Source organism: Lentinula edodes, assembly GCF_021015755.1.
Source record: "Lentinula edodes strain Le(Bin) 0899 ss11 chromosome Unknown C8R40scaffold_3, whole genome shotgun sequence".
In the NCBI taxonomy this organism is placed as follows: Eukaryota; Fungi; Basidiomycota; class Agaricomycetes; order Agaricales; family Omphalotaceae; genus Lentinula; species Lentinula edodes.
This window is the reverse complement of record NW_025764309.1, coordinates 760,817-772,258: the sequence shown is the minus strand read 5'-3', so window position 1 is coordinate 772,258 and position 11,442 is coordinate 760,817. Positions and strand designations below refer to the sequence as shown.

The 11,442-nt window shown below is 46.3% G+C and overlaps 3 protein-coding genes across 3 annotated transcripts; 2 read left to right on the top strand and 1 right to left on the bottom strand.

Annotated features, from left to right (window-relative positions):
* Positions 1 to 90: 90 nt before the first annotated feature.
* On the top strand, positions 91 to 2,059 carry C8R40DRAFT_1166039 (uncharacterized protein; the record flags this gene model as incomplete). Its single annotated transcript, XM_046230790.1, has 2 exons — positions 91 to 170; positions 238 to 2,059. The coding sequence occupies 2 exons, from the start codon at positions 91 to 93 to the stop codon at positions 2,057 to 2,059; spliced, it is 1,902 nt and encodes a 633-aa protein (XP_046090896.1).
* Positions 2,060 to 2,540: 481 nt separating this feature from the next.
* On the bottom strand, positions 2,541 to 6,281 carry C8R40DRAFT_1158432 (heavy metal translocatin; the record flags this gene model as incomplete). Its single annotated transcript, XM_046229736.1, has 11 exons — positions 2,541 to 2,604; positions 2,666 to 2,778; positions 2,829 to 2,941; positions 2,993 to 3,035; positions 3,091 to 3,207; positions 3,260 to 4,011; positions 4,069 to 4,265; positions 4,313 to 4,733; positions 4,792 to 5,480; positions 5,529 to 6,170; positions 6,220 to 6,281. The coding sequence occupies 11 exons, from the start codon at positions 6,279 to 6,281 to the stop codon at positions 2,541 to 2,543; spliced, it is 3,213 nt and encodes a 1,070-aa protein (XP_046090895.1).
* Positions 6,282 to 6,870: 589 nt separating this feature from the next.
* On the top strand, positions 6,871 to 10,348 carry C8R40DRAFT_1158431 (cortical actin cytoskeleton protein asp1; the record flags this gene model as incomplete). Its single annotated transcript, XM_046229735.1, has 14 exons — positions 6,871 to 6,985; positions 7,038 to 7,480; positions 7,529 to 7,734; positions 7,789 to 7,958; positions 8,068 to 8,240; positions 8,317 to 8,589; positions 8,640 to 8,709; positions 8,761 to 8,786; positions 8,837 to 9,406; positions 9,452 to 9,645; positions 9,695 to 9,890; positions 9,942 to 10,099; positions 10,151 to 10,223; positions 10,274 to 10,348. 14 exons carry the CDS (start codon positions 6,871 to 6,873, stop codon positions 10,346 to 10,348), a joined length of 2,742 nt encoding a protein of 913 aa, XP_046090894.1.
* Between the last annotated feature and the right edge of the window lie 1,094 nt (positions 10,349 to 11,442).

Genomic DNA, 11,442 nt, shown 5'->3' with positions numbered 1-11,442 from the left:
GCTGCTGGTAATCAGCACAGGATCGCTTCTCTTTGATTACTCGTCAAGCTCCCTCCACATTCTTTCCTCCATTTCTCTCTATGCATATTAATGCTCTTCTGGGCGGCAGAGACGACTGCGTTAACGACTGCGACGTTCCCAGTTGTAGTTGTGCCACAGACCAGACTTGCGTTTTCATAAACAAGTCAGAGTTTCTTTGATTCATCTTCTCTGATTTCCTTACTTATTTTATTCTAGATCTTGTACTCAATGTGCATTTTATGAATGCCAGGACAATCCACAACCTTCTTCCACCTCTAGTAAAGGCATCAGTGCCGGTGCCGTTGCCGGCGCTGTTGTTGGTTCCTTGGTTTTCCTTGCTATAGTTTTTGTACTCTTTTTCTGGTATCGCCGCAGTCCGCGCTTCCGCAGCACCGCTCCTACGGTAGAGGTCAAAGATGTTCCCGCATCAGCAGATGACGTTTTGAATCGTCCCGATCCTATGGAGAAACATCACTCCTCTACGTCTGCGCCTGCTACGGAGCTGAATACTGTTCGCGTGTATTCCACTTCTTCAAACACAACCATCGACCTCGATCCAGAATCACAGTCCTCATCTAATCACACCACTGGGACCAACACTCAGAGGACCTCAATGCGCTCTAATCCCTTCGAGGATAACCATTCCATTCAAACTACCGGCACGGAAGGAACCAACGTTATCCCTATCGCCCTTGTTACTCCCGATTCCCTGCACCACTCTGCAGTTTCGTCAGAGACGGAAACCTCTCGATCTCCATCGCCTATGCGTCCTGCTCGCACTCCGGAAATCGACCTCAATCTGGATCATATAAATGTGTCTCATGATTCGCTAAAGCAAATAGGGAATTATCCAACGTCCACGCGTTCGGATGTATCAGCCATGTCGAGGAACTCGTACATGTCGAGCGCTAGCTATTCAAGTGACTTCCTTAACGAAGCACCTATGATCATGACTCCCAACAAGGGCGCTGTACGTCAAGTTCTTGGGGTCGTCAAAGCTGAAATGGTCAATGCCCCCGGACATTCCCCGACAAGTGCTGAAGGACTGAAACCTTCTGCATCTACCTCGAAACCCGCAGTCAGATCACCGTTGGCTGCATCATCTTTCGGGCCGGCTGATCTCAACTTCGATGCAGCATCTGTCTCAACGTCAGAGGAAGGCGGAAATCCGTTTAGTGATAGGCACTCAACCCGTACCACACTGGCTTCTTCACCAGCAGCTTCTCATACAACCTTTGGCGAACCCTCTCCTGCTTTCAATACAGGTACGGATTGGGCAGAAACTGGACCTCGACTTCCTTGGTCTACAGGTGACGATGGCAGTCGCCCTTCCAGTGTCAGTACGCAAGCAGGTTCGGTTATCGATATCGCTAACGCTACTCGTGTCAACCTCGGTCTAAGTCAACTAAGCAGGGAATCGGGTGTATTAACTCCTAGAACCCGTACCACTATGGGCAAGCTTGTGAACCCTTCCACCGCTACTACTGAGCTAGACACCTTTGAAGAACAACAGCAACGAGCGCTTGCTCATGCTCAAGCGCAGGCGCAAGCACAAGGTGGGGTTCAGAGTAGGAGAATATCTGCATCATCAGCTATGTCTGCTACAGCAGACTCTATCCTCGAATCATTCCCTTTTGTTCCTCCGTCGCCCATTTCAAATCGGCCGGCTAGGTCGCCGCCCCTTTCACCGCTTGCGCAACAGGCGTTCAATGTATCTCCTCCTTCACCAATGAGCTCCCAGAACTTCCAAGCTACGCCGTTCGACTCGAAGTTGGACTCCAATGCTGTAGTGCCCACTCCAAACAGAAAGACGCTGGGCTTGTCCACCGGCTCTCAGCTCTCTACAGTCTCCACTGGTTTGGGGTCTTTCCCTTTCCAGATAGACACTGGTAACTCCAGGGATTCGACGGCCCCTTCGGCTTTCAGTGGACGCCAGCGCGCAAGTCTTGATACATTGGCTATCACCAGTGATCTATCATCTTTCCCGCTAGGGTTTGATAGAGACAGTGTCACAGTTCCCGTTCCACGTCGGGCTTAAGGTAGGCTCACCGCATCACTTTCGGTCTCTGAGTTAACTGTTTCAAAAGGCAGTTCAAAAGGTAGTCTATGGTTGTTTGTAGTATTGTGTTGATGAACGGGTTTCAGGATACCTTTGACGTTGTACTATCCGCACTGGCAGGCTTTCCGGACACTAACGTTATTTTCAAAAAGCTTTAGTTATAACGCCTACCGCTGCTATTCTATGCCGGAGTGTTCCCTTCTTATTGAAGTGGGATGGTTCCTATTGAGCTTTGGTGGCATTGTTTCTTCCGTTCAAACGGGTTTTGTTTTCTGTTGAAGGGTTGTGTGTATTGCTTTATTTATACTTTTTTCTGTCTTGCCGTACTTGTTCTCACTACAGCCTAACATGCCCAATCGTACTGATTTACTGACAACGTACATCACTTATCGAACGTAGATTTATGCAACTTGTGTGAAATAAGGTGGTACAGAACGGGGTTGTATGTGGTGTCGAACTTTTAGGTCTTCTTCGGAGGTTTATACAACTTCAATAACAAAGAACTGGAAATGACAGAAACCGAACTGTAGGGCATTGCCTGTGGTGAGTGTTGAATCCATCTCATTTGAAAGATTTGGCACGTACGATAACGCCATTGCAAGAGAGGCCCATACTGGATCAAGGCGCACACGGCCAGCAGGATAAATGACGCCCGCTGCAATGGGTATCGCAGCTATATTATATATCGCCGCCCATAACTAAGTAGAAGGTAATCTTTCTGTCAAATCTCACAGAAGTATCGACTCACGAAATTGAACTTTATCCTTCTTATCACAGCCTTAGAAAGATCGATAAGGTTGAGCAAACCATTCAAGTCTGCGGAGAGCAAGATGAAACTGGCGCTAGAGATAGCAACATCGCCTAGAGGCCTTGTTAAAGATTACGCAGAAAATAAGCAAAGAAGAAACATACTTCCAGAACCTATTGCAATTCCTACGTCCGCAGAGGTAAGGGCCTAAGGATACAGATCATCATTGCGGCCCATGAGACTCTACACATTGAGAACTAACCGGCGCGTCGTTTATCCCGTCTCCAACCATCCCGACTACGAAGTGATTGCTAGGCATTTCAGTGCCTGTGAAGGGTAAGACAGGACGTCCTCTTTGTAACCATTGTATCCTTTGAGCCTGAGTCGCAGCAGTCAGTGTTTAAGTGTATCTGATAGAAGAGCGAACTGACCTTCTCCTGAGGAAGAACTCCGGCGATGACATTAGAGGATGGTATTCCAACAGCAGCCGCAACAGCCAAGGCAGTCTTCTCGTTGTCTCCCGAGATCATCCATGTTTCGATTCCAGCTTTTATAAGCAATGAAATAACGTTGGATGCTTCAGGCCTAATGAGATCGGCCACTCCAAAGATGGCTAATACTTCCCACTGAGCGTCACGTTGCGCTGCGACAAAAACTACACTCTTTGCTTCATTTTTCCATGAGTCAGCGAGGTCCCGAAGCTCTAGGCTAATTTGCACACTATTCTCTTGCATCCAGTATTCATTTCCAATGACGACTGAACAAGAAAGTGATTGGAAGGAAGCAAACAACCCTCTCCCAGCAGTTTCCCGAAAAGAAGCTCCATTTTGCGGATGAGTTGTTTTAGCTGCGCAAAATTCTCGAATGGCAATAGCTAACGGATGGGAACTCGTACTTTCCATTTCGTCTATGATTCCGAGTATCGTTTCTTCGTTCCAGCTGTTCGTAACATATTTCACGTCTGAAACCTGAAGCTTTCCAGTGGTGATGGTGCCCGTTTTGTCAAAGACTACAATGTCCAATCTAGAAGCTTCTTGAAACGCTTCGCCTCCGCCCCGGGCCAGAAGACCATATTTTGCTGCAAGGCCGGATCCCACTAAGAGCGCAGTGGGCGCAGCAAGACCTATACCGCAGGGACATGCAACAACAAAGACGGCAATTGCGAATTCGAGTGACCAAACAGCTATATTCATGGTAGGTGTCAAGGATTATGATTATAGGACAGCATATAAGTACTTACGCCAACCTCCTGACAGATTACTCAGAACATCTGCAGAGAGTTTTCCTGACTCTCCAAGGGCAAGCCAAATGATCCAGGTGCTTATAGCCAATAGGGTCACCACTGGGACAAAATAACTCGTGACAATGTCGGCGATGCGTTCCATGGGTGCACGTCGGGTTTGACCTTCGCGCACAACCTCCATTATATTATCCAACCTACCGAAACGTTAGTGCTGATAGCAAAGCAAAACTGAATGACGCACATCGTGGTACCACTAATATCCACTACAGAAACATGAACGACGTCGCCGCGATTGATAGTGCCCACATAAACTTTATCGCCAGCTTCTTTCCTAACAGGCTCGGATTCTCCGGTCAATGAACTTTCGTCAAAAACGCCAGACGTTCCAGAGACCATCATACCATCCGCAGGCGGCGAAGAACCATGAGGAACGCGTACTATGTCCCCAAGCTCCAGCATATCCGCAGGGATATTCTCAATCTTGAACGCTACTGCTCCTTTCGCTGTCGTGGGAACAGCTGTCAGTCCCTCGGAAGACGATACAGAAGAGCCAGACCATTCGTCAGAGGCAGTAAGTAAGTATGCTTCTGCCGGTTTCAACAAGGCAAGGGAACTGATAGCGTCCGCAGTGCGAGCCTTACTATAGGATTCCAGATATCGACCTAGGAGTTCATCATGAGTGATCCAGACAAAACAAAGATCATGATAATCAGTGCACACCGATCAGCAAGAACATAGTCAAAAGAACCACTGAATCAAAGTAAGTAGACTGGTCTCCTTGACCATCTGGGGATCTTGGCTGAACTGCAGCCAAGGCAAGAAGAGCGATAGAAGAGAAATAGGCAACAGAAACTCCAGAAGAAACCAAGAGGTTCATACTGCCGAATCTCGTTAAACGTTTGAGGATAGGAACTGTGCTCCCCCGCTTCCACAGCGCATGAATCTCTTTGATACTCCTTCGATGAAAAATCCCAGCACTATAGAACATGACCGGGGTAGCTAGAAAGAATAGTGCCCACTGAGCGCGAGATGTGTTCCCCGTCCACATAGGTTTCATGAAGAAAGCCTTGTTGGAATCTCCATCGGGGACAAGTGACATGTAAACGATCCCGATGATAAAGGTCGGAATGGCGACAATGACCGTAAATAACAACCGAAGGAGAAGGTTTCGTTGCTCACGCCGCTGTATATTACGCGAAACATCTTCAATAGTGGGTGGATGGTGTATGCTGACCTGGAATTCGGGGCACGAAGAACGTATGTGTTGTAAAATATGGCGAATAGTGAAAGACGGAGGGGTTGGACGGTATGATATTGTCAAAATTGGGTCATTATAACTTTGATTTGGTTTCACGATGGTGATGGAGCCCATGCGTTCTATTGCGGCAGCTATCTTGGGCGGACAATGCCTGCAAAAAATTCAGAATGTGAAACATTCAAAATAATGAAGAACCCACTGGCAGTGCATGCCGTCCACTTTGAGGGAAACGGTCCGATTCGATTCGATACTAGATGTCACTGACTTCTTTATAGATTGGATGTTCATGACAGTAGCCTCAAAGCCGCAATCGTCAATCACTGAAGTGAGTTCGCGAGCAACATCTTCGCTTTCCACGACCGCAGACGCTGAATTATCGAGCAAGCTCACAACTAAATCAATGACCCCAGGAAGGTCTTTGGCAGTGTTGGTAATGGTGTTGCTGCAAGAAGCGCAAGTCATGCCTGCTATTGACAAGGTCACCTTGAAGGGACCTCCAATGTCCTGGGTTGAAGAGAGCTCCGCAGGAGGTGCACCTGGCAATAGATGATGAGAGGATTTTTCTTGTCCGGACTCTTCTTCCTGACAAAGCCTGCAATTTTGAATATGTTTCGTATTCTTCCCTGGAAGTATCGGCGGTCGTTTATTGAATGTCACAGAGAGATCTGAGCTGGAGTCAGATACGACGTCAAAGGCCCAGTGAGTCAAGGTATTTCGTATTACAGCGGCCGACAATCTCGGGTCATGATACACCTTAACAGACTGCAGGACAATGGAAGTCTCCACTAAGAAGGGCGGAGGAGAAAGTTCCGCTAGAATGCTCGCAATCGTCTGCACACAGCTAGAAGACAGTAAGAAGGGTTTGAAAGGGTTCAGAAAAGGCCATTTACCTGCTGCAGTGAAGGTTGGATATATGGACGACAGTGACTCGTTCACCTTGTGTAGAGCTCATTCTGGATTCTGAATGTCGATAGTATGATTCAGAGATTCCTCCGGTCATTGTCGGTCGAGCTTTATACAGACTTGGAGTTATACCCTCGGCCATGACTTGATTGATAAGTTATTAGAGATTATTAGTAACACAAAAACAAAAGGGCGAAACTGTGAGTTGCTACGTAAAAGATCGACGAGGCAATTGTGCGAGAAAGCGACCAATAGGAGATTTACGCGAGTCATGTCATCAGTGACAGTATCATTTTCCCACGGTTATTTGGGTCTATATTATATGTACCATATTTGGCAAATTTGCTGCTTCCACGTGTGTAACGGAAGATAATTTGTCAGCTTATCCGCGCATAGGGCTGCAGAGGGCTCAGCTAGGGGTATCGCAGCTTTTCTGTGGGTCGTTGTGTAGTATGCCAACTTGGGACCGCCAGTCCCGAATTTCGAATTTCTTCACCTCATCTTCAGAGCGACCATCCCCTCGTTCCAGCTCACTTATAACTCGCTCCTCTTCTCCTTCCTCTATCGGATCACACGATGCTTTCCAGGAAATTGGACCTTCGCAACCTGTTGCACCTGTCATTTTGGGTGTATGCGCCATGGATGTCAAAGCAAGATCCCGGGCCATGAGGGAGATTCTGATACGAATTGTGGAAAGATCCCGAGGCACTATTGAAGTCAAAGTTTTTGGAGATAAAGTAATTCTGGACGAAGGTACGCGACTTTATTCTCATTCAACAATCTACATTCATTTTGTCCGTGATAGATGTCGAGAATTGGCCTCGCTGCGATATCCTCATTTCTTTCTTTTCGACTGATTTTCCTCTTGACAAGGCCGTATCCTATGTCAAACTTCGAAATCCTTTTTGCATCAACGACCTGATACCACAAGCGTTATTATGGGACCGCAGATTGGTCGCAACTGTTCTTGATCATCTCAAAGTTCCTACACCCAAACGCGTTGAAGTATCCCGAGACGGTGGTCCAAAGATTGATGATACACTGCGAGACTTCATGAAGTCGAAGTTAGGCATAGTACTCGGTGGATACAAAGTCACTCCGGAAGTTGCCCTTAGAGAAGACGGAGATGCCATCATCATTGATGGTAATGTATTAGAAAAACCATTTGTCGAAAAGCCCGTGAGTGGTGAAGACCACAACGTCTACATTTACTTTCGAGGAGGTGGTGGTAGGCGCTTATTTCGCAAGGTACGTGCTGTCGTATTTTCTGAATTTGACATCGACCGCATTCTACAGGTTGGTAACAAATCCAGCGAGTTGGATCCAAGCCTGAACCATCCAAGAACGGACGGATCGTATATTTACGAACAGTTCATTGACGTTGACAATTCGGAGGACATCAAAGTTTACACTGTCGGAAAAGACTATACCCATGCTGAAACTCGAAAATCGCCTGTGGTCGACGGCGTAGTAAGGAGAAATACAGAGGGAAAGGAAATTCGGTATGTCAGACTGCACGTGCCAATCCCGTCAGTGAAACTTCAACGTTTGGACAGATTCATCACCCGCCTGACCGATGAGGAGAGGGCATGGGCATCTCGAATATGTGAAGGTTTTGGTCAACGCGTTTGTGGTTATGACATGCTTAGGTGTGACAACGGTCACAAAAGTCAGGTCATTGATGTAAATGGGTGGAGTTTTGTGAAGGGAAACGAGTCGTACTATGGTGCGTATGTACAGCCGTTTCGATTCGCATGGGCTATGCATGTCTATCTGCGTGCAGTCCAGATTTTTGTAAACCGTCGCCTTATCTTACTCTGGTGTGTTCATTTTAGATAGAGCGGCGGAAATCCTCGCATCGTTATGCATGCAGGTATCATCGTCCCCTAGCCGCGCGCTCCCAGCTACCGAAAATACCCCTGAGGAAGCGCCTACCTGGCTCCTCAAGGCCAATGTCACAGTATTTAGGCACGCTGATAGAACCCCGAAACAGAAGCTCAAATTGCAAGTAATACCTGCTATTTACTCTCACTGAATCCTGATATTCCTCCAGCAACTTTCCCATTGGTGAAGCTTGGACTCAGCCATTTGTGAAACTTCTCAACGGCGAAACGGAAGAGATTATCCTCCGAGAAAAAGAACAGCTAACCAAAATAGCTAGTGCTGTGGAAGAGTCGAAGAGTCTCGGTGCAAGTGGCGAGGAATTGGCGAAGTTGACCCAGTTGAACAGCGCTTTATTTAGCAAGATAGACTTACCGGGTACCAAAGCACAGTTGAAGCCTGTCTACTCGAAAAAGCAAGCTGGTCACGCTAGATCCCTCACGAAACTCACGCTGGTCTTTAAATGGGGAGGAGAGGTATTATCGTTGTGCTTCCATCATCTGTGAGGCCCGCTTAGCTTCCCTAGTTTACCCATGCAGCCCGGTATCAATCACGAGACTTGGGCGAAAATATGAAGAAGGATATTTCAATCATGAGTATGTTTTTTTTCACCTTAATGTGTGTTTAGCAGTCAAACCATGTTACAGATAGGGAGGTCTTGCAGAACGTCACCGTGTGTACATACAAATCCCTTCATGTTTATTCTCTCACGTTCAATCTCAGATTTTCACCTCCTCGGAACGACGTGTTATCGCATCTGCCGAGATTTTTGCTGCTGCCTTGTTGGATCACCAGCAAAGCTTCTCTACGGCGTCATCTCCCAACTCCAATTCTAGTTCTCGTTCTTCCCGCTCTTCGACCGATGGTACCACTTCTTCACCGAATAATAATCTTTATTGTAACAAAAACGTTCTGACCCGCCACAATACGTCAGCTCCTTTGCAGCTCATCATTCGAAAAGATCTCCTCGATGACTCAAACGCAGCGAAGGACCTCATGGATGATGTGAAAAAACGGCTCAAGATCTTATTGCGACCGGGAGAGCCAGAGAAACGACCGGAATTGACTTGGCCGAAAAGTATGAAGAAAGAGCCGGTGGAGGTTGTCAGGGAAGTGATACAACTACTCAGTACTTTTCGGGATGTCATGCGTCGAAATTACGAGACTTTGGACGTCGATAAAATCCAAGAGCGCTGGTGTTGTGGTGATGAACCCTGGCTATTTAGAGAGCGTTGGGAAAAACTATTTGAAGACTTTTGTGATGTAGAGCAGAAAAAGTTTGATCCATCGAGGGTAAGCCGCACCTATGCTATCCTGGAATAAACTAACCAAACACAGGTCTCAGAGCTATATGACACAATCAAATACTGCGCCCTTCATCATAGAACCTTCTTGTTTTCTATCTTCAATGAACAGACAACTCAAGACCCTCAACAGCCGCAGGATCGAAGATTACACGAGCTTTATGGCCGCGCTAAGGCTCTTTTCGATCTTGTTGCTCCACAGGAATATGGTATCGATCCAGATGAAAAGTAAAACTATCGTCTACATCTGTCAAGCATATCTTATGTTAAACTCCAGGGAGGAAATCGGTGTCCTTACATCTTTACCCCTTCTTCAAAACGTTGTCCGAGACCTCGAGGCCGCACGCAATAACGGTGAAAGTTCATTAACTCTATACTTCACTAAAGAGAGCCATATACACACTTTGGTAAACCTTGTTCTTACCTCTGGTCTACCAATCGCAAATCGCCGCATACCTGAATTGGACTACTGTGTACGTGGTTTTACATTAGATCCAGGAGTCGACACTGAGAATAATTAACAGTCCCATATCACCTTTGAGCTATACGAACGCAACCACGGGCGAGGCAAATCAGACAAGGAATATTCAATCAAACTCTCTTTGAGTGAAGGTGCACACTCTTCCAATGTGCTAGATTCGACATTAGATGCTCGGCATTCTTTGAATGTACAGCAACGGCGGTATGTCTGTTGCATAAACCATGCTCAAGGCGTAATTGACTTTTTTACTAGAAAATTGACGCAGCACCTACCGTATAGCCTAGTAATTGAAAAGCTATCTAAACACTTCAATAGACTGAAAGATGTGAGTGGTTGCGATGATTTGCTATTGCATCTATCCTTACTCATATTCAGGAGGACGTTGATACTGGCCCTGAATACGAGACTGTAGAAGCCCTACCCAACGCTATATCTGTAGACGAGATATGAGATTTGATTATAGTATTGTAAATGTCAGAAGAACTCATAATATCACCTTGCTTGGTTACAGTAACGTAGGTTTCTCGCCACGTTTCATTGACGCACTTTTCGCTCTATATCGCAGATAGTCTACAACACTCTATCACCTTCTCGGCCCAGGATACTTCAACTTTATGATCACTCTTGCTCTTCATCTGCTCTTCGTTGATTGCTAGTCATTGTTAGTGGTGTGTAAGCACTTAAGCTCAAGCACTTGCCCTAAAGCACTCTCGCCGGGTCGGGGGCATTTTGCTGGCATGTTCTAAGGGAGTTATGTCTTCAACATACTGAAACTAATAAGTCTACAGCATGTTTAAAATCAATGCCTCTTGATTGAGAATCTGGTATCTGATGACAAAATACTCAAAAATATGAGAAAGTAGAACATCACCGACTCTGAAAGAGGAGGTCCTTGTTCGCACCAAGTGGCAATCAAAAGTCGTGAGTTTTTGTGATGGTAGTGTCCCAGTGACACAAATGTGCAGTGCCTTTCGGGGGTTTCGGCACACTGGTTTGCAGCCTTTTGCAGCCTGATGCAAATGTGCAGTGCTTTTGGGGTTTCCCGCACACTGCTCAGAGAGGACTCCTGATTTGCCCTATGATCCCATATCAAAACTTTCTTATGCTGCCAGGTTACTATCTGGGTCTCTTCCTGAAGCACACTTTCTAATGATAGAAAGGGAAATGAAGTTTCATATCTAACTAAAATATTCACTTTCAGAGCCATGCAGGGCGCGGCACTAAAGGATACTTACTTACAGAATGATAGATTGTAGAAATTAAGAGAGTATGACATATTTCTTCCATAGCCATGAATCATATAGCTATAATCTGTTACAAGAGACTAATCATCCAACAGCTACAACGAATCAATGTACCCAGTGTTGGATTACAGGGGAAGATTATCAAGGTGGAGGGAAATCCAAGATATGTACAAGGCATTTGGGAGTGCTAGAAGATCTCTCTCAGAGCTATACTGTGGAAGGCTTTTGACGGAGGTTGACGTGAAGACGTGAAGACGCGGCGGAAGACGAGTTCAAGTCGAACTTGGCGGAATGTGGCAA